Source organism: Mytilus galloprovincialis, chromosome 4 (genome assembly GCF_965363235.1).
Source record: "Mytilus galloprovincialis chromosome 4, xbMytGall1.hap1.1, whole genome shotgun sequence".
Lineage (NCBI taxonomy): Eukaryota > Metazoa > Mollusca > Bivalvia > Mytilida > Mytilidae > Mytilus > Mytilus galloprovincialis.
In genome coordinates this window covers 26,849,477-26,871,942 of record NC_134841.1, presented here as the reverse complement: position 1 = coordinate 26,871,942, position 22,466 = coordinate 26,849,477, and the positions used below count along the sequence as shown (strand labels likewise).

Here is a 22,466-nt window from a genome sequence, read left to right as displayed (position 1 = left end):
CTTTACAGGATATTTCATATGAGCAGCATGAGAAAAAAAACCTAGTGGAGCAAGAGCTTCTTATCAGGTCCCCCTGCAGTTTTTGTTGGAGTTGACATTGTTGAGTAACATTTTGTTGAAGTGTTTTTGTTTACTTTTCTTACCAGCAAAAGAAGTCACAAATTGTGAGACATTGGTATTACTATCTGGCTGTGTGCAGCAGTGTAAGCAATTTGTAAAAAGATTTATATTTGAGGGGAAAGAAGACCTTGATGTTTCACACTTTGTATACATAGATGTCTATTATTACTAAGTTTCCATGTGTCATAAGCCCATTGACCTTGACCTCATTTTCATGGTTCAGCAACTGCTTTTATTTTTTTGTCATGTGAATTTCTTACTTATTTTGAGTTATAGGATACATTTATTTGTATTGAGGCTCCTTGGAAAGTCTACATGTCTGTCAGACAGGATTCGTCTCACCTCTACCGTATCATGGATCAGTGATCAAGGTTTAAGTAATTTTATTGAGGTCTGTATCTCAGATACTTTAAGCAGTACATGTAGGTCAACTATTTGTGGTGTATGAATGATTGCAAGGTGTGTGTTTTGGTCTGTTTTTCTAATACTGTAAGTAGTAGGTCATCTATTGAATGAATGTAAGGTGTTCATCTCAGTCTGGCAGGCTTCATCTGACCTTCACCTCTTTTCATGGTTCATTGGTTAATGTTAAATTTGATTTGTCCTCTCAATTACTATAACATGTATAAGTAACAGGTCAACTATATTTTGTTCATTGTCTTGCCTACAACAAAAGTCACAGTATGCAAGGCTGTAGCAGCATAAAATTTGTGTAAAGTTTAATACATGTATTACAAAAGGTAGAACCCTGGATGTGTCATACCTTGTATGTAGATACCTTCTGTTATGATGTTTCCATCTTTTATATGTCCATTGCCTTTCATCTCATTTAAATGATTCAGTAACTGCTTGGAAAAAATTACATTTGTGTTTGTCATATGAATTTCTCACTAATTATGATTAGTAAGATAACTATACTTGGAATATTCGTTCATTGAAACGCCTATATGTCTCTCAGACAGAACTCGACAACATTTCATGGATCAGTGATCAAAATTAAAGTTACATGATTAGGTCTGTTTCTCAGATACTATAAGCAGTAGGTCTACATGTATGTTTTTGTGTATGGGATACATTTCAGTCTAGCAGACTTCATCTGACCTTGACCTCATTTTCATGGTTAATGGTCAGTGTTAGGCTTTTGTGTTTTGGTTAATTTTCCAAATACTAATAGCAATAGCTCAGCTTTGTTTGGTGTTTGTGACAATTGTTAGGTATACATGTCTATCTGATAGAAATTATCTTACCTTGACCTCATTTTCATGATTCATTGCATGTGAAATGGTCACAGGTCAATGAGAAGTTTTTGTAATTTTTGCAACAGGTCAGCTATATTTGATGTATGAAATGATTGTAAGGTGTACATGTCTGTGTGGCTATGTTCATTTTTCTTTGACCTCATTATTATAAAACATTGATATTGTTATGATGTACATGATTTTTTCTTCTTTGGACAAGTAGCTGTGTAGTTTCTCCTTGTGAGGAGTTATCCAAATACATTTGATGCATGATCATATATATAAAATAAAATATTTCTGTCTATTTCTAATAACTTTGAACTTGATCAAGAGTCCTCTAAACTAATAATGTATACTTATTTTATTTTATTAAGAACTAATACATGATTCAAAAGATACTATCAACACCCCAACATTTTACCCTAGAATTATCACTGTTCATATTATTAACTAATTTTGAAATTTAAATCTATATATATATACTAGTGTTATCTCACTGACAAGTCACATATTTGGTAAAAAGTTGTTATAAGAAACTAGTATCTGCACTATTCTACTGAAAGCTGATTACAAAAATTGTGTTCTAAATATAGAAATATGCTAAAATGTCATAGTATCATGCTTGTCTATGTACATTTTAATATAAGCCTAAGGATGGCACTTCATAACATTACAAGTATATTTTACATATTTTTACAACTTATTAAGGAAGTGACAGTTTGTTTGAATGACAATGTGAGTATATTCATGTCAGCAAATGATAAAAATCAGTTTATAACTGGTACATGAAACAATATAAATTTTAACTTATTATGCAAAGCTGCCTTCTAATAATCATAGATTCTTCTGCTTAAGACAATGTAGGACAGACACAATCCATTGAAATTTTACACCCAGGCATTACATGTACCTGCTTTAAATTTGAACTTTATTTTAAAGAAATTTAACATACTTAAAATTTAAAAGTGAATATTAACACATTTTAAGCTAAAGAATGAGGTTGCAAGCTATTTAAACTTTATACTGAGAAGGACTTTCCAATATTTAGATACAGATACCTTTGTACCTCTATACAAGACACTCGTAAGAACACATTTATAATTTGCAAGCTCAGTTTGGCATCCATATAAAATAAAATATATTGACATGATTGAGAATGTGCAGTGCCGGGCAACTAAACAACTTCCAGGATTAAAGAATTTAACATACTCAGAAAGACTGCAAAAATTAAAACTACCATCTTTAAATTCTAGACGGGTCTGAGGTGACATGATTGAATTATATAAAATACTGAACGGAAAATATGATAAAGAGGCGGCACAATTTGTTAAATTATGGAAGGATATGACTACATGAACAGGGGTACGCGGCAACAGTCTGAAAATATTTCCACAGAGAGCAAGAACAGAATTAAGGAGGGATGCCTTAACTGTACGAGTGGCGAGAACATGGAATACACTACCCGAAATTAAAGTGACATCACCAACCACAAATACATTTAAAATTAGACTAGACAAATACTGGAGAACCAAACAATGGTGTACAAAGACTATAAATCAGCAATCACTGAAAGTGGAGAAGATTTAGATATAGAGACTGATGAAGAGGAACTTTAGTTCCTGTATCAGTAAAAGAACCTAAGTAAACCTAAGTAAAACCAAAGCCACATTTCTCAAAATTTACAATAACTTTGTTTCAATAATTTAAGCTTCAAAATAAAGTTCATGATAAGTAAGGTTTTTAAAGCAAAACATCAAGGTTTGAGGTTTTAAAGATATTCATTATAATTCAATTTTACAAAACTTATCAAGTACAGAAAATGTATGCTTGTAGAGTTAACTTGGCAAGAGTACATGTACAATGTTTATATAACAGCCCCATATACAGGGTTAAATTCAAGATCATACAATGTTGATTCAATAAAAAAAATTCTCCTTGCTATCAGTACAACACTGTATATCATTTCATTTTAATACTTTGATTGTACTATTACTCTAATACAAATCATTTTCCTGGGTCATGAAATATGAGTCCCTTGGAGCCAATAGCAACAGAAACAGCATGGTCCAATATGTCATGGTTTGTTGTGGATGTACCTGCATTTAAACCGACATCTGATATGTTGTTAGATATTTGTTGATTTGTTAATGACATAAAATAAGTGTTTGACTCAGCAAAGTTTGATAAAACCTCTACTGGACCTAAATGATTGCATTGTGACTGGGGAATCAATCCCTGTAATTTTATAGCTTCAGAAATTCCTTGACTTTCTATCAAATTTGTTACAAACTGTTGTGGTTCTGGTGACACTCCCATTTCTTCAAGTGTTTTATTAATAGCATTGTCTACGATAGATTTTGCAATGTGTTGATTTTGCCATCGTTTCAGGTACAAGTTGAGTTCTTCTTCACGTTGACGATGTGATATCAATAATCCCTCTTCTTCTATTTCTGGATCAACAGTACTACTAGAAGGGAGAGCAAGTATGCTTGTTCTGTTGGAGAGATTTGTTGAAACAGAAGTTCTACCATCCTCTTTTTGCATATCTTGATGAATCTGCTGCCCATCAAAACTAAAATTACCACTTGAACTTACTGGACTACTTGTTCTAGAAAAGTTATGAATACTGCTACAATAGTCTGGTATTGCTGATGAGACTGTGTTCTGTAAATATGGTGTGCTGGTTGTTCCTTCAGATTTTTGGTCGGAATAGTCATACTTTTTTACCTGGTTTATTTGAGACTCATGTCTAACAAATGTAGGAGCCATCATATTTGATGATGAACAGTCCATGTCTTTTTCAGAAATCTCTGCAGGTTTATTGAATTTGACACAAGATACATCTGGGTTACACTGACAAAGAGATTTATCTCCCCTTAAATTACAATGTTGACATGATGAGATATTGTCACAGATTACAACGTCAGTAACACTTGAGATGTCTTCTCTGTCACTTCTCTTCACCTGCCATGAATGTCTAGCCTTCTTCAGTGTAGCAGACTCACAATCTACACATCCATCTTTTCTTTTAGCCACTGTATTTTCCATGATCTCATCTAAAACATAAAACGATATAAATGTTATGTATACATTCATCATGTTAATCAGGTTGATCAGTAATAAAGTTATAAACTTGTTTATATTATCAGATCATTTTTGGTTTCTTTTTGTGTCTTTGCTGTGTTATTCCTTCAGTATTATGCTTATGTAATTTATTTGTTACCTTCTTTAGATGATCAGTGTTTTGTGGTCATAACTTGTGTAATAGTTTAGTATTATTGGTTTTTTTTTATCGTGTGTTGATGACTTTCATTATCAGCTACATGTAGTATTTTGCTGCTTTGATGTTGTGTTATTGGTCAGTGTTGTTCATTTTTGGTCTCTGTTTTATTACGTTTTATCTTGACTTCAGTTACAATACATGTAAGTATATACTTTCATTTACGAACAAAAACTCAAACAAGGGTTCATCTGATGGTTGAGCTCCATGTGAGAATTAATCTAAGCTGTTGTCATCAGCTGTCACAGATATTCAATATCTACCAACAAAAATAATGATAGTGTCTGAAATCATTATAAGAGGGGTTCTTTAAAGCCAGCATTTCTAAATTATGATTATGTGTTATGTCTTACTCTGAAAAAAGGAAGATAAAACAAATGTATATATAGTATACTGCTATAGTAAGACATAATATAATATTATTGCAGATTAGCTTAAAAATTTACCTGTTGTAAAAGTTTACATTCTTCACATCAGCAATTGGTCAAATGAAGGTACACATATCTATACCATAATACCTCCTCAATTCTACTTCTAATTCAACTTTAATGGTGGTTTATTAGTTGACTTTATGTTGTAACATGTACCTGAATATATAAATTGAAAGAAGGCTATTATTTAATTGATCAGCTGCTTTTGAAAGATTTTTGGTTTAATTCTTTTACAACTCATGTAATTTTATTTTTTATGAGTACATCCATAGATATTTGTTTACCCATCTGTCAGTCGGATCAGTTGAGTCACGAATTTTAGATGGGAGCGTAGCTATAATCCAACACCCCTAAATTCAGACAGTCTGATGGTCCTTGGTCCAATTATCCAACAGTCTGTTATTGCGACAGTCCAACACAAGGTGTGTGGCTGCAAAGGATATTGATATGGTCTTCATATAAGCTTATTAGTATATGTAAACCTATTTAAAAATTTGGCCCCAATATCCAGTATAGTAATACATAGTAAGAACCCTCAACAATTCAAGACTTTAAATTAGTCCTCATTGAAAGTCTTAGAGGCGGGTCTCATTGGGGTCTAAGCATGACGCGGGATTGCCAATTTTTTGTAAGCTGACACATGAAAGTCAAATTATTGTGCCGTGAAAACAGGAAATGATGTCTAGCGGGACACGGGAAATTAAAAAAAAAAGAGAATTGCTTACACACATAGTATAAGCGGGATACGGGAATCTGACAAAACAGTAAACGGGTATCCGGGATCAGAACCCCCCAATGAGACCCCCTTAGAGGTATAAATATTTGTATTTATTTTTTAATTGAAGATTTCTTGCTGTGGCTAAAAACTTGGTAAATCAGTTTACAATTTACACAACCTGTTTGGTTTGTATCTCCTGCTATGTAAGTATTTGTTGATTCTTTATATAGATCAGAAATAATTTATACCAAAATCAATCCGGACTTCATTCTTGGCTAATTGGTGATTAGGCATAATGGTTTCATAACAGCTATTAACAGGTGATAAAAGTAAGTAGGTGTAAAGTGATTAAGAAAATGGCACACAATTTTAAAAAAAATTATTGGGACCGGCGTTCCTAAACAAAAGCATATCTCCTTCAACGATGTAATATATGACATCTGGTTTTGAGTATAATTATCCCAGAATGAGAATATGCATCCTTGTATGTAGGGGGTCCGTGACAAGCTGATACCTTTTTAGTAACCTTCGGATATAAACATCAATAAGTATCTTTATTATTTCTAATCGAAATATTTATTTAGAATTTTTTCCATAACCTTACAACTCATTTTAGGCCCCCCAAAAATATATGTCTGTTTAAGGTTACATAATTTAAAAAAAATAGGGTAGGTAGGTTTGTATTTCCATTTTATATAATTTTTTCATTTTATTGAACATGACATGATTTTGAGTCATGTGGTTTTGTCTTGTCATGGGCCTAGTTTACCCGTATTTTTCATGATTGGATTTTTACCCTTTGTTATTGGTTGGAAAAAATGGCGGCAAAGTGTTTATTTCATCACACGAGTCGTGACTTCCTTAAAACAGCTAACATATTCATGATTGTGAACATTGGTGTTATAAAGTTCACTGCACTTTATTACCGTCTGTTACAGTAATTATAATTGACAGATCAGCAACTCTCGCATGTCTGCACATTCTTAAATAAACATAATTCAATAGATCAATTGAAGTTCTTATACAAATGTTGTCATTCTGTAGTCTGACCATCAAACGATGTACTTGTTAATGAATTAGTTATAGAAACTGGATTGTATTATTACATAGCAAATATATTACAATTGGGATGTATCAGGCAATTGATTTTATATTATTGGCAACACTAACTTCACTTTTGACAAGAGTTCAGTTTATTTTTTACTTTACGAGGAAATAAAATGAATTAGGGTCAGCACTCAAAAGTAGGGTCGGTAAGGTTAACCGTAAACAGACATATATATTTTTTTTTGGCCTTGTCATATATTGTTATAGGGTTACGAAACGTTGCAGTTACAAAATGAACTTGTTAGTTACGAATCAACTAGTTACGAAATGATCAAGTTACGAAACGACCTGCACCCAAAAAAATATATAAATTTACAAACTTTACATGTCTATATAATATAGAGGGTCTTTGCATCGGAACTAAACACATCTATTTTTTTTAAAAACAGTTGTTGGCATGACACGGGTTATATATTCTTCTCATATATTGTATGATAGTATGATACTAAACCCCTAACAGGAGGGATTGTGCCTGATATTCATATGATGACGACATAATCTTTCAATCAGTTTAATTGAGGTCTGGAGCTGGCATTTTAGTTATAATTAACTGCTAGTTGTCTGTTATTTATGTATTATTGTCATTTTGTTTATTTTCTTTTGTTACATCTTCTAACATCGGACTCGGACTTCTCTTGAACTGAATTTTAATGCGTATTGTTATGCGTTTACTTTTCTACATTGGCTAGAGGTTTAGGGGAGGACTGAGATCTCATAAACATGTTTAACCCCACCGCAATTTTGCGCCTGTCCCATGTCAGGAGCCTCTGGCCTTTGTTAATCTTGTATGATTTTTAATTTTAGTTTCTTGTGTATAATTCGGAGTTTAGTATGACATCCATTATCACTGAACTAGAATACATATTTTTTTAAGGGGCCAGCTGAAGGACACCTCCGGGTGCGGGAGTTTCTTGCTACATTGAAGACCCATTGGTGGCCTTCGGCTGTTGTCTGCTCTATGGTTGGGTTGTTGTCGCTTTGACACATTCCCCATTTCCTTTCTCAGTTTTATAATATTTAAAGCATATTTTTCATTATAGACAAGTGACCGCCAGGGCCGTAACTACTTTGAGGCAAATGAGGCAAATGCCTCATAGTGGAAATTTCAAAAAAAAAAAAACTGAAACAAGATTGTCTTAATTCATATCAACCTGAATTGTTTTCATGGAAAGTGTCTTGCAAGAAGCAAGTTCTCGTCACTCTCTGATGTCGCCCCTGCATTTTTTCGTGATCCATGAGTCATCCATGTTTCTATTTTCCTTTTAGTTTTCAGAGTTGTCTGTTGATGGTCTATTGTTTGTACTTCTGTGTCCCGGGTTTGTCTTTTGTTCATTTATTGTCCTATTTTATAACTATAGTCTACAGAGTGTTGATTTTCATTTGTAAAGTGTGATTTTGCAATGTTGTATGTCCACCGATGTCCAGACATTGTACGAGACAATATTTTAAGAATATACAATGCTACTGGACATGACAAAAATTGTCGTTTCTGCATGGAGAATTGAACTTGATATCAAAAACATACAAAACTGGCTCTTTTTTGTAAATAAATCTAGATAGCTGACATGGTTTAAATCAAAGTAAGACCACCAATTTCCTGGTATCAAATCATCTTTAAAAAAACGTCAATGTATTGCCATATGACCTTTTACATTGAAGGGTTAAACTTGCATGAAGTCGTTTTCAGACCCTTAAACAGAAAATAAAAGAATATGAAGTAAACGTGCACATGACCTTATATCACACAAAGTCAATGCATAGAAAAAATACAAATGCTCAATGGCCAAAGTTTGTTTTACTGTTCTTCATCTTGATAGTTGATGGAGGGTCTTTAACAATAAAAGAATCATTAATACCGTAAAACAAGGTCAAGATGGTCCTTAGTGTCGACTTAAACAGTACTAGTACTTAAAGTAAAATACTGCACTGTCACTATATTTAAATCTAGTCATTAAAAATCACCAAAGTCTGAATTAAGCTCAATACAAGACAAGAACAGACAGACATAATGATTATGAGAATTTAGGTTTTTGCTTTATCCTACGGTCTACTTTTAATGTTGTCCCTGTAAAACCTAAAAGTCTTAAATTACAATGAATCTATGTTTTTGCTTTGAGACAAGAATATTGTAAAAATTAATTGCGTTTCAATGTAAGAAAGAGTCTGGGAAACGCTCAGAATGCACAATTTTGCGTTATTTTTCTCAGGGCTTCTGGGGGCCTTCTCAGACCCCTCGCCAAAATTTTTTCGCCTCACTACGCTCGGCGAATATATTTTGCCTCAATATTAAAAGAGGCTAGTTACAGCCCTGTCCGCACGTGGACAATCATGCTGTTTGACTATAGGATTGATGGATTTTAACCCTTTCAACGCTACACAAAAAGATAGAAAAATGGCTGCTGCTGCTACATTTTTTTTGTGTTCTTTCATTAGAACAGTATATTCCTTTTCAGACTGCTGTATCTTTTTTATTATAAGAGATACAAAAAAAGTTATTGCATGACAAATGCTCAGGAGAATATGAACTGTAATGTTAGGCAGTTATTTCAGTAAAATTTTAATCAGGTTACCTGCATTTTCAGGTAATTAACAGGTAAAAGGTGTAATTTATTACATTTGGGTTGAATTTTGAATAAAAACTACTTTTAGTTTCATCAGCTTTGTTTTTTTATCTGCCATATAATAAAGAAGACACCAATTGCTCGATTTCGTAGCGTATTGCACCATACACAGCGTATTATGTAATCATGGCACTAATCAGTGGCTCCGTCCTCAAAATTTTCAGTCGACCTCCGTTTTCCCCCCTTTTTCTACGTCTCGTAATGATCGATCAAATCATATTTCCCACACGAATTGAATGTAATAAACACATTGAGATAACAAGAAACCTTTTAACTAATGCTCGTCGTCAGTTTCGCCATAGAAATGCTGAAATATTTCCATATTTACAGCTTCGTTTCCGATTTCCGCCATTTGCATTTGTCAAAATATTTGTTTTTATTTTCCTTCAATTTTCCTTCTACTGCATGATTTTACAATAAAAATTGCCAGGATTTCAAGCCCAAATGAGACCTTGCATATCCTCGATCCATACAAGGAAAAATTAGAGAGGACCCAGGGATCTCCATGGCCTGTTTAACGATGGCGCCCCGCCATCGTTCAAATGTCTTGCGCCATCGTCAAAGGACATGAGCCATTGTTCAAAGGTTTTGCGCCATCGTCAAATGACATGCGCCATCGTTAAATTGTCTTCCGCAATCGTTCAAAACTGTTATCGTTTTAATAGCCCGACGCCATTTTTTTAGCAATTATAATCAAAAGCATGTAATTGCATAACCCTTAGGCTTTTTTATATTATAATCCAATACAGTTCTAACACCTGAGGGATATCCGGATTAAGATCGCTAATCACTTGTACCTGAGCTTGTACAGGTAGATCAACAAACCAGACAAGAGAATACAATCTGAAGATAAACGATTCATTTGTCGAATTATTCAACTAAGTGTCCGCAAATTCTAATGATAATTTAGATTGAATAAATAAATTAATAATCCCAGTTACAAAGAAAACAGTTCAAAAAATCGAACACGTGCTTTTATTTTGACTTACGCAATCGAAATCCCCCTTTTTTGAGAAGTACAAAATAAGACGTAAAACAGTTATTATTATTTCATCGCAAATAACTCGAGTACTGCTGTATTGGAAAGATAATATAGAATAACTTTAAAAGTTAAAAAATAAAAACTTTTATTTCCTGTAAAGAAATATCGTATCGTAATTCCGAATTCATTTCGTAGTTTACAATTAAATTGATACATCCGCATTTCCGGTTTCTATTCAGACTCGAAAGATGCATGTTGCATAGCATCAATTTGCTAGATAACATGGATAAAATCATTAAAAACCTTTTCATTTGTCAACGTTTGCTTTACAAATCTCTTTAACATTTTACATAACCTGTACAAATCGTTTTGTTGTTGCTGCAAATCATACCGGTAATGGGTTCGTGACTTCTGAATTAAGTGTCCGTGAAAAATAAGCTCTACATGATTTTTAACCCCCATAACAATTACCAAAATTGCAAGAAGACTACAGCTTTTGATCATTCTCGACTAAAGTGGGGGGCATGAAGGCTTGGCCTTTGAAGTTCTACTTCTATTTACAATGAAAATTCAAATAAATATAATTTAAATAAGCAATGAGTTAGCATGTTCACCAATCCTTATGTGAAGGGATTGTATACTTTCGATCAGACTTCACTGTACGGCGTACGCACAGTTTGTGCTGGTGAAATTTCCTCCATGGTTCAATTTTCATCCATGGAGATCCCTGGGACCCGAATGAAAACCGAATGGTTTAAGAGTCCTTATGAAAAATCTGATGTCATCGCAGCATAGGCCGCAAATAGCAGTGGCGGACGGCGTATGTCATCGCGGCATATGCCGTGTATAACGTTGAAAGGGTTAAGACTGTTGAACTACTGAACTATCGGATTATAGGTCTTAACCAGTTTTTATTCATGAGCATATAAAATGTTTTAAAGTATACATCTAATATGGGGACAACGTCCCCAATAACAGTAGAAAAATCAAGAAAAAAAAGAAAAAAATCGGGAAAATTTTCCCGAAATTTTCATTGTACTATTAATGAACTCAAAATCGTTCAATTTTTTGAATGTCATGTTTTGAATTCCCGCATCTGCGCAAAAATATACAATGTACTTCCTTTTTCCGGTCTCGTTTGTATGAAACTTTGAGTAAAATATATATTTATCAGTCTAGTATAAAATAAGAAGGAACACAATACCAATTTCATTTTTAATAATTCCTTGATATGAAAAAATGTTACCTCATGATAGCATTTCTTTGTTTACATTGCATATGACGTCATAACTTAATAACGTCACAACTAAAATCCCTAACAACAGAACCGTAATCGGAAACATTACGGTATTTCTGTTTCTTTTTTTTTAACAAATATTGAAGTTACAAAAATAATGCATATACAGACTTCGTCCCCATACACCTTATCGCTATTTGTCCGCCATTACTGGATATCACACATGTTCCCGTAAAATTTTGACGTCTTAAAACAAAATATCTGACCCCACAATGGAAAAGTGATTGTTGTATGCGTCAAAGTTCAAGCGGTCGGGATTAGCTATAATGTGTATTCAGGGATGATTCCAGGTGTTTTCAAATGGGTCCCTTGAACATCAAATTGGGAATTTTTATTCTAATTGGGAATTTTTTAAGCATAAAATCTAAGACGAAATAACATTATTTTCCTGTAAAAACGGAAAATGTATATTACTAGTTTTACCTGTACACTGATGTTCATGTAAGTTGTAACATTTTAAATAATTCTGGATGGGCTACTGTTATTACATGTATATCATTGAACATGATGCACTAGTCTATCATCTTAGCTATAGTTACCTAGGCCTATTACAAAAACATATATTTCAGCTAACATAAACCAATGAAAAAAATCATTCATCGGGTATTTTTTCAACAGCAGGTCATCTCTATAAATTTACCTTGATTCAAATGGATTTCAAATTGAACTGGTCAATTGTCGAATTCAGAAAAGCAATTACAAAAGTTCATATACTTAATTGATAAGATATTTAAAGCATTGAACCAGTTTTCTATAAAATTATTTGGATCATCTTCAAAACTTTTGAAATAGTTCCATAATGATGACATCGTATTTCATGAATGGTCTATCATCAACATTATTTTCAAAAAACGCTCAAACTTTTGTCTTTAGAAATAGTTTCTTTTACAAAACAAGTTTTCATGATCATATTATATAACCAGCTCTGCTGGGCGATCTGCTTTAAGGAGATCGGCGCCCATTAAACTTTAACCATCAATGTTATATCAAAATTTGAATTTGTTCTCTGCCGAGGTCTGCTTTGACTCCCTTTTTTATCAACCTGTTATATTTATAGTTGCCTTAATCGGTGACAGAAACTTTTCCAGAAATATCGATTTTTATTTTATTTTCCTGAATTGGGAATTCATTTTCATGTACATTTTTTTGGGGCCGCTGGCCAATTTTAGGGCCGCTAAGCGGCCCTAAACTATATAGTGGAATCATCCCTGGTATTTACAGGTTATGCCTGCCTCATATTTATTCAACCAGTTTTTTTAATAAAAAAAATATGATGTGAATGGACCCTAGAGGAAAACGTGTGGGGTGCAAATGTGTAGGGTGTCAATGTGTTTTGGGAGCGAACAGACCTGATACCAGTATTTCAAGTCACTGAGTTTCAATATAAGACTTCCATGGTTGGACTGTCTGAGTTTAAGTGACAAAAACTATGTTTAGTGTTTACTGTGAAAATTTACAGGTAGGTAAGAGATTCATGAGAAAACTGTACATATAATCAATCAATTTGACAATATTTTAACAGAAGACATACATTAGTAAAACTAAATTGCTGTAGAAATACAGATAATTATTCTTTGACAGGTGCTCTTTGTTTATAAGCGTTTGAATGATGCAGACTTAACGGTTCTTTTGACCTCCTGCTCAATATAACTATAAATTGTGTTTATTAAAACGCTTATTCGATAAAGAAATTTTTCTTTGAATTAATATGTATATTTTCTTATAAAAATTATTTTAACATTTTTTTTTCAAGATTTTTAGGTCAAAAATACTTCAATACAAATAAAAGTTACGTATGAAAAAAATAAAAATGAAATACCATCCTACGAGAACTTTACGTTACCAGACTTCCACCATATTTGTTATTCTTCGCGACCGGATGAGTGTCTGTATTGGAAAAATGTTCTCAACTAAAGGAACTTGAAAATGACTGGTACAATGTCGGAATTAAGCTATCAAACTATTCGTACTGCAAATCAAGCAAGAGAAGCGGTAATTATCTATTATTAAAGATGGCATTTTAAAGAAATGTTTTTGGATGAGCCGCAAGCCAAGTGTTTGAGTGCTGACTGCTGTGCTGAGTCCACTAATAATATTGTAATTGCAAAACCCAATGTTAACAGAGAACTGTAATATGATGTATTTTCAACTTTAAGGCATCCAGGTTCAGTTTACAGCATTTTTCTCTGTAAAGCCAAAATTTACTGAACTTACAATACACCTTATCGCTAATCCCGGCTGACCCGTCCGCTTGAACTTTTGACGTCAACAACAATCACCTTTCCATTGTTGCGTCAGATGTTTTGTTTTATGACGTCAAAATTTTACGGGAACCTGTGTGATTTCCAGCAATGGCGGACAAATAGCGATAAGGTGTATAGACCTCTTTCAAGTTTGTCCGTCTCTGAAAAAAAAACTCGTCAATTATGCGCGCCATTAAGACGTCATTTATCGGATAGAGGGGATTGCCTGTATCCCTGCACTATTAACGTTCTTCAAGCGTTTTAGTGATCGTCATTGTGCATGATAAACTAGAAATAACGTTTGCTCGGTAGGTACATGTACTTGATCACAATTTCCTAATGACAGTACTGCTGATTGTCAATTACATGTATGAGAATTCAATTTGGCGAATAATTCGTGCAATATAGCATCATAGTTTTCCAACCGATTGCTCAACATGGGAACAAAAGTGACGATACCCCTAAATGCACGAATGATGTTCTCGTAAACCAGAGTTTTTGACGGAAATGCATCAAACTCAAAAGTTGTCTATTATCCCTCAGTTATTCAGAGCAAACCTGTAGAGTCACAGGGATACAGTGGAACGGTTTGGCCTTTTGGTTGTTTCATCTATGTATTGATTAATTAAAGGCAATTTTGTTGTAACATTTTTAAAAGGCTCTGTAACATTAGATGGAATAATTACTTCACCCTGTTTCTAATATGACACTTCTGCACCCATCTAAATATTAATACGACCTTCCTATGCTTCTACTTCATACACATATATATATATATATATAGAGTGTGGTAAAGGCCTATTTTGGCCTTTTATTTTACATGTTTTTACATTTTATTTCTCATTTTCTCATGTTTGGTTTGACGTGCATGCTCCATGTTTCCCATTGTTTATTTTCTGTGTTTTGTGTAGGTTCTCTTTAATTCTACATTCAACGTCAGCCTGGACATTGTTTTATTACTTTTAAAGGATATCAAGTTGCTATATATAGTATGAGTAATCTATTTTTTTTCAAATCAAATACAACTAGCAGACACTAAAAGGCGACAACAGGGTCTGTTAATAATGACTGCTTGATCTCCCGAGTAATAATTTCTTGTACTTTATTCTCGTGTTAGTCTTACCTGATTTATATTTTCTGTGCAACGCTTTTGCCATGTTTATTTCAAGTGTTTATTTTTTCAGATCCCCCTTTACCATCTTCTAAATGTTCTATATATACTTCAAAATACTGCACATAAAATTAAAGCCTTACTTAAAAACACTAACCTAACCAACATTTCATGATCTAAGATGTGTGTTATGATTCTAAATTGAATTGTTAATTTTTGTAGAACATTTCAATTTTAGTACATTGAAGTACTATCATAAGAAAACACATAGTACTACGTACTTAAGCTTGCATTTATGTTCTTCTGTTATTATTTATTACATATTGAATTGGTATGTATTCATGCAGGCATTTGACTGCTAGATTTTACAGTTAATGAATGTTATTTATCAATATGCACTTAAATGTGACATTATACATCATGTACATGTAAATCATATCTGAAATGTTAACGAGTATTATAAATAGAAAATTATGTTATACTTTTGACTTCTTTTTGCTTTCAGGATGAGTTACGAACAGATACCAGAAAGAAGAATCTGTTAATCCTGGTACTAAATTATATGTATGAAGAAGGGTATGTTTTATTCAAATTTATTAATGGTACATGTATTTAGTGACATTAATGAAATAATTGTTTAGATCACTGTACAGTCTTCATTTCACCCCATTTTAGGAAAAAATAATAATCACCTGCTTTCCATCAATGTAAACCTAAGTTAATAAATTCTTCAAAGACAAAATAAGTGGTTTAAGATATGTATATAAATATTATAAATGTTATAATACATGTAGATGCATGTTACCAATTCAATTGCAAATTAATTGGCACAACATAATTATAGTATGACCCTCCAAGTTCAAAGTTTGTTTAATATTTGGATGCATCACAACCAAATATGACTTTAAAAAGGTTTAACAAATTGTTATTATAATGAAGGGATTTGTTTTGCAGATATGTGGAAGCAGCACAAGCCTTAGGAAGAGAAACTAATTTAGATGTTAACAAATATGAAGTGTGTGACAACATTGATCTGGAGACCATTATTATGGAATATGAGTCTTATTACTATGTCAAATTTGCCAAGTATCCAAAAATCACCAAGAAACTAACCTCAAGTGGTAAACATTTTTTACACAGATAGATGTGAAGGCTTTAGTTTAATTAGTTATTGCAGACATGCATGGTTGGTGTGGAATCTCTTCATAAATTTTTCTTCTAAAAAGTTTAATTTTTCAAGTTACATGTAATTTCCCTGCTTTGCCTAATACATGTGATAAGAGCTTTTGTTTGAATTGAAAAGGCATTTCCAAACAGAATATTTACATTTGCTTTAAATTTTGGCTTTGTTCTATCATTTGTAATAAATATGGTAGCACCCATTTAATTCTATGTGCAGTTTCTTATTTCGGTTTCTAATGCTAATAGTGAGTTAATATGCATGCAGTGTTCAGTTGATTAGCCCAAAACAGAGGGTACAGCTCCCCCTGTCTCTTTTGTGTCTTTATCTGCCCTTAATAGTTCTTCTAATAGGTGCCTTTTTGTTTCACAAATCAAGTTGAACATGCCAAAAGAAAAGAAAATGTAATTACTCAAAAGAAATCAAAAACATTTTTGCAAATGGAAAATGCTTTTTACAATCAGAAGATACTAAAAATCAAAGAAAATTGCACTAATTTATTCAATTATTTTTGTTTAGAATAAAACATGATCAAATTGTCCCTTTTGAAGGAAAGAAATCATGCTTATGTCCCCTTGATCTTGAAACTGTGTCCCATTTGTCCTCAAATCCTAACTAGAACACTGCCATGGTTAACCTAAGGCTTTTAAGGGGAGATAATTTATCTATAGATATAGATTATATTTTGAAATGAGGGCTGTTCCAGAAAATACTATGTCCCCCCCAGGGACGGCACTTTTTTTTTAACCCCCACCACCCACAGAAATAAAATTTAATTAGAACAGCACTCCCTTTGCATTTTGGTATTTCAAATACAACCACCCACATAATATTTAAAAAAATTGCCTTCCCTGGGGGGGACATAGTATTTTCTGGAACAGCCCTGACCAAAAGGGTGATATTCTCCTTTTCAATGACTCCTTTGCATCTACAAACTGTATCTTTGGAATAAAAGTAATTCAGAACTAAAGTGGAAAAAATTAATAATTTCTGCAGTTTTTTGAAATCTTAATATTCGATTATAATAGCTCAGTGCAACAGATTAAAAATCTATGTAGAATATACCACTTACAAGAAAATTTATGAATAGATTTTGTACAAAAGTAGTTTGTATGTTGTTAAAAGAAGATATCTGTGATTTTTGTATGCATGTGAATAAATCAGGATCTATTAAGCATATTGTAAAATAACATGATTCATGTAAACAACATAGAATTAGTATACATGTTACAGTATCAAGTATATTACATATTAATATTGTAAGTTATATTTTCAATAACAGGCTATCCAGGTATATACAATATAATACTTCTGTTTGCTGTGTTGCCAGTTCGGTGATTGTTGCTCCTCAATCTATTTATTTTTAACCTTTGAGTTCTTTTATTTTATTTGTTAATATCATCACTTTTGCATTTTTGTTTTACAAGTTATTGGCAAGAGTTACAGGCAAATTAAGACTATATTAAAGGCTCTTTGTTATCCAGTTTGATTGTATTTGATTTCCAAATTCCAATAATATATCACAGACCTTAGTATTCACGAAATTGTTTTTGAATTGCAAGCCTAAAAATCACTCTTTCACAAGATTTCTATAAATTTATATAGCCTTTGATTGGCCCACCAATATTTTAACTGGCCAGAGTTGTAGGGTTTGTGTTATATCGTGAACATTGAGACTTAATTGTCTTGTTTGTTGGTCTCTGTTTTTTCTTCTTCACACTAACCATGTTTACTACTTTAAAGTTGGATACTCATAATATAATTACGTGTCATCTAAAGTTGACTGAAAAAGAAATCATTAACAAAACATCATTTATTAGAATATACATGATCGGACTACAGATATGAGTTAACAGCAAATTAATTTGAATTTACTCACACTTATAATGATTTATTTGCTAAAAAAAAGTTACAGATATTTCTCATTTACCACAGAACAATTTTCATTTACCACAGAACAATTTTCATTTACCACAGAACAATTTTCATTTACCATAGAACAATTTTCATTTACCACAGAACAATTTGAGTTTTCATGGATGTTTAGCATTAGTGTAAATTAAAAGAAAAACTGTTATTAAAATTAAGGTTCAAATAACATTGTAATTGACCACTAGTCTACATTATGCTAAATTTGACCACTAGCCAGATTGTTGACACATACTTTTAACAGCACAACACAATGCTTATAGCATTACACTACTTTTATTAAATAAAAGTCATTTTTTTAACAGTGAAATTTTCACAAGCATCCAAAGCATTAAAATACTCTAGCCTAACTTTGTATCAATATATACTCATTTATCAAGCAGCATTGACACATTTCTTGAATGCTACATTGTATATACTCATTTTCAGGAAATGATTGATTATAGAATTTATATTCTAATAATAATGAAGTTTTTCACATGTCCAGTGCATAATTAGAAAATATCATTTTATTTAGAGTGAAAGATATGACAGTACAGTGCCCAAAATATTTGTAAAGGCCCCTTTAATACAGAATTGCTTACCTTTGCTGGAACCATAATTTGACATGTAAATAGTTTAGTCATACAGATTGTCTATAAATGGAAGAAAAAACAGATCGAGACGTGTGTTTGCTTACTGATGGCATATTGTCTGCACAGTTTTGTATAAGGCCTATTACATTTCAAAAGATAGGTTATATATTCTGTATTCTGATGCCTTGTTGTCTGAATTTAAAAATGTTCCATAAGTCTTTTTCCATCATCTTATTTCCATTGTCAATTTGTTTGATAGATCAATGCTATTTTTGTGTGACATATTCGGGATGGCAGGTTTAGTTACTGTTAGTAAGTCATCTATATTTGGTCTTCTGAAAGATTTGTTAAGTATTTGTTTATATGACAGAGGTCACCTGACCTGTACCTCATTTTTATGGTTATTGACCAACATTGAGTTTTTTTTTTAAAGATATTGTATTTTATTTTCTTAGTGACATGTCAACTACCAGCATTTACTTTTTTAATAGAAGCACATATAGATCTGACAGTGGACACATGACTTTCACAATTTATCAGTGTTTATAATTCTCATAATACACATAAACAATTTTACAAAAGTTAATGTCTTTGCACAGAGAGGAAGCAGAAGAAAAAAGAAGAAAGAGCCCAAAATTGTAAGGGGTGAAATCAAAGCATGTAATCTAAACTAACTGTGAAATTAATTTGGTGCATCACAATTATCCTCCAATTAGTGGGAGCTCTTACATACATGTAGCTGCAGTGGCTTAGATATATATATTTATGTTACTTATATTGGAGGTGTACTGCGCCTTAAATGTAAAGTTGTGTGTTAACCTTAGAGTCACTGTTGCTAAAATGTGTTATTCACTTAAATTAAAACAGACCAGTGATACTTGCTGTACAGACACTTTGCAACATTACTAAGACCTAAGTCGATCCTGTCCAGTTGATACATGTAGCTGTAGTTAATGAAAGAACATTAATTTGATCTTTTCTTTGTAGAAATAATAGTTTATATACTCTAGTTCTTATGACCATCTATACTTATAATATATGCACATAGACCATGTTTGGAGCAAATGTACATAACAATTGAGTAGTCAATTTTCAACAGCTTTCACCCTTTGCATCTCTTTTATGTTTGTTGCACCAAGGTTTTTTTGGCGACTCATAGACCTTACTGTTGGTTAACAACATTTTTTTAATAATCTGACTACATGCGTATATATGTGTTAAGTTGTTAACTGTAATCACAGTTTATGAGAAAAAATGAAGCTCAAGGGCTACATGATCCTACATAAGTAAAGCTACTGGTTAAAAATAAAATATCTGTAAATGTTTGTCACTATTTTATATGTTGCATTATTAACGTGTTGCTACATTTTGAACAAGTTTCCAGTCAGTAAATGAGATTGCCATACTTTTTAACTGTTTTATGCAAACACCATCTATTAGATTTACAAATGTAACAAAATGTGTTCTGCATACTAATTCAACATTAACCTATAAATATATATGTAACAATGAGTTATAAAAACATGGAACAAAATCGACTGGTCACAGTTATTTGGAGAAGGTTTATTTTTTGGATTAGAATGGTTGGTACCCTGAAAGTTTTGCACTGTCTTTGATTAACAAGTGGACTTTCAAAATAAACTCTTATTGGGGAGGGAAAAAAAATAGTTTTATATAACGCCAAGTCATGCAGTTATATATTTTATTATTAAACTGTTAACATTAATTTCCACTTTATTTATTGCAACAAGTTTATTTAACAATTACATTTTTCTTAAATATTTTCTCAAGATTTGATAAAATGTTATTCCAGCTTAGTCATTTTGCTATTAAGATAAAAATAGAATTGAATTAATTGACATGTCTTTATTTTAGGTAATGTTTTAATCTTGACTTAATCAGTCATACTAAGATTACTTGTTGAACAGTACATGACATTTTATTCTGTGACTGGAATATAAGTCTACAGATTAAAGTGTTATTTTAAATGTTTGATCTAAGATTTGGTCAGGTGTGAAATATGATCTTTGAATATACACAGACATACATAATTGTGTTGGACTTTAAACTATGTTGGCTTAAAATTATACAGATCTAATCTAAATGTTATTCTAGTTCATAAAAACAGCTGAGTCTTATGTTTGTTAATCATAAGTCCCTATTCATTTTTTGTAGATGAAAATGACTTTATAAGAACCGTATCAAATTTAAATCTAATACTGATTTGAAATTTTTAATCTTTCAATGAATTGCATAATTATGTTTTGATCAGTTCTGTAATTTAAGAAGAAAATCATTGAGGCCAGAGGTTTCCAAAGTGTTAAAGTTACACATACACCTATAGGAATACTTATATATGGATAATATGTATAGAACTTAGCCAAGTCGTCTATTGAATCTATTAGAGTAATTTTAACACATGACCAGAGAATGATATAGTTCATTTCTGCAAGAGATTATAAATTTAATCATTTGTATGAATAAACAGAGATGTGCAGTGTATTATATATGTAAATGAGACTGGAACTGAACAACCCAAATACCCAATAGACATCTTTTGACTATTCTGTTTGCAAGGCATATATTGATAAGTGCCCACAGGTTGACCATATTGACACTTTTAAAAAAAGCCTCCTGCATTCCATGATAAGTTATTGTTCTTACCATTATTACCATGCTCAAGAAATTGTAAATAGTTTTTATGTCCCACTTAAGGGCATTATGTTTTTTTTTCTCGGTCTGTCTGTCCTTTCTTTCATTCTTCAATTATTTTAAATCCATTTTTATGTTGTTTCAGCTGGTGATAAAAGAGGAGCCCCACAGAAATCTAGTATATCCAGAACTAACAGGTAACTAGCACTTCATTTAACATTATATCATTCCTATCCTAGCAGTCTACTAGACTTTCATATAGTGATAAACTAGTCTTTCATATAATAGAGGTCTAACATTGAGATGACATGTTGAAATAACTTTGTATGTTCATTCTTCCCCATTATTGTGTTTCAATATATACAATTTTATAATGAATTTTAATTTTTAAATCATTTGTCCTTAATATGGACCATACTTTGGCTAAAAAATGCCATGTTACAAAACCATTCTTCATCCCCTTGACACATGACATTATACACATGGCTAAGAGAGAATTCATGTCACCTCTATGTATTATTTCTATTCTTTCTTTCTATCTGTCTGTTCCTTTATCTATCCTTTTAAATCAAATATTTTTTATCTGCTTTCCATCTTTCAGATATTGTTTATTTATTTTTTTAACTCTTTCAAACTGGCATCTTTAATTTGTAAGTTATAAAACTCGCAAACATTTCAACTTACGATAACACTGCAACATTTCAGTTATTTCTGTGTAAATACTCACTTTAACCAAATCCATTCCATTTTCCTGATCAGATATCAGTCATAGTTATTAGGGTGGATAGACACTCTAATTTATATATATTTAAAAAAATCTTAAGTTTCCTGACATTTCTTTAGTTCACTCTTAAACAAATATGAGGTAAACAACAAAGTTTGTCTTGCTCTTTAAAAAAAAAAATTTGGTTAATTGTAGAAGTATACTGTTTATCTCCCCTTAATTTAACACATTGGTGTAAAAATTATCTCCCTTAATGAA

The 22,466-nt window shown here is 32.1% G+C and overlaps 2 protein-coding genes across 11 annotated transcripts in view; one reads left to right on the top strand and one right to left on the bottom strand.

Moving 5' to 3' along the window:
• Positions 1-1,704: 1,704 nt before the first annotated feature.
• LOC143071733 (uncharacterized) lies at positions 1,705-13,429 on the bottom strand. The gene is made up of 3 exons (XM_076246252.1): positions 13,326-13,429; positions 5,085-5,225; positions 1,705-4,414 (listed from the first exon to the last, which is right to left on the bottom strand). Exon 3 carries the CDS (start codon positions 4,404-4,406, stop codon positions 3,363-3,365), a length of 1,044 nt encoding a protein of 347 aa, XP_076102367.1. The 5' UTR covers positions 4,407-4,414; positions 5,085-5,225; positions 13,326-13,429; the 3' UTR covers positions 1,705-3,362.
• A 203-nt stretch (positions 13,430-13,632) lies between these two features.
• The window catches only part of LOC143071730 (katanin p60 ATPase-containing subunit A-like 2), a 29,681-nt gene continuing 20,847 nt past the window's right edge, over positions 13,633-22,466 (top strand). For all 10 annotated transcript variants that reach the window (XM_076246248.1, XM_076246247.1, XM_076246245.1 and 7 more), the window contains exons 1-4: positions 13,633-13,786; positions 15,654-15,724; positions 16,103-16,269; positions 21,630-21,681. In XM_076246248.1, coding sequence (XP_076102363.1) covers positions 13,721-13,786; positions 15,654-15,724; positions 16,103-16,269; positions 21,630-21,681 — 356 coding nt within the window. In that variant the 5' untranslated portion in view covers positions 13,633-13,720. The remainder of the gene's footprint in view (positions 13,787-15,653; positions 15,725-16,102; positions 16,270-21,629; positions 21,682-22,466) is intronic.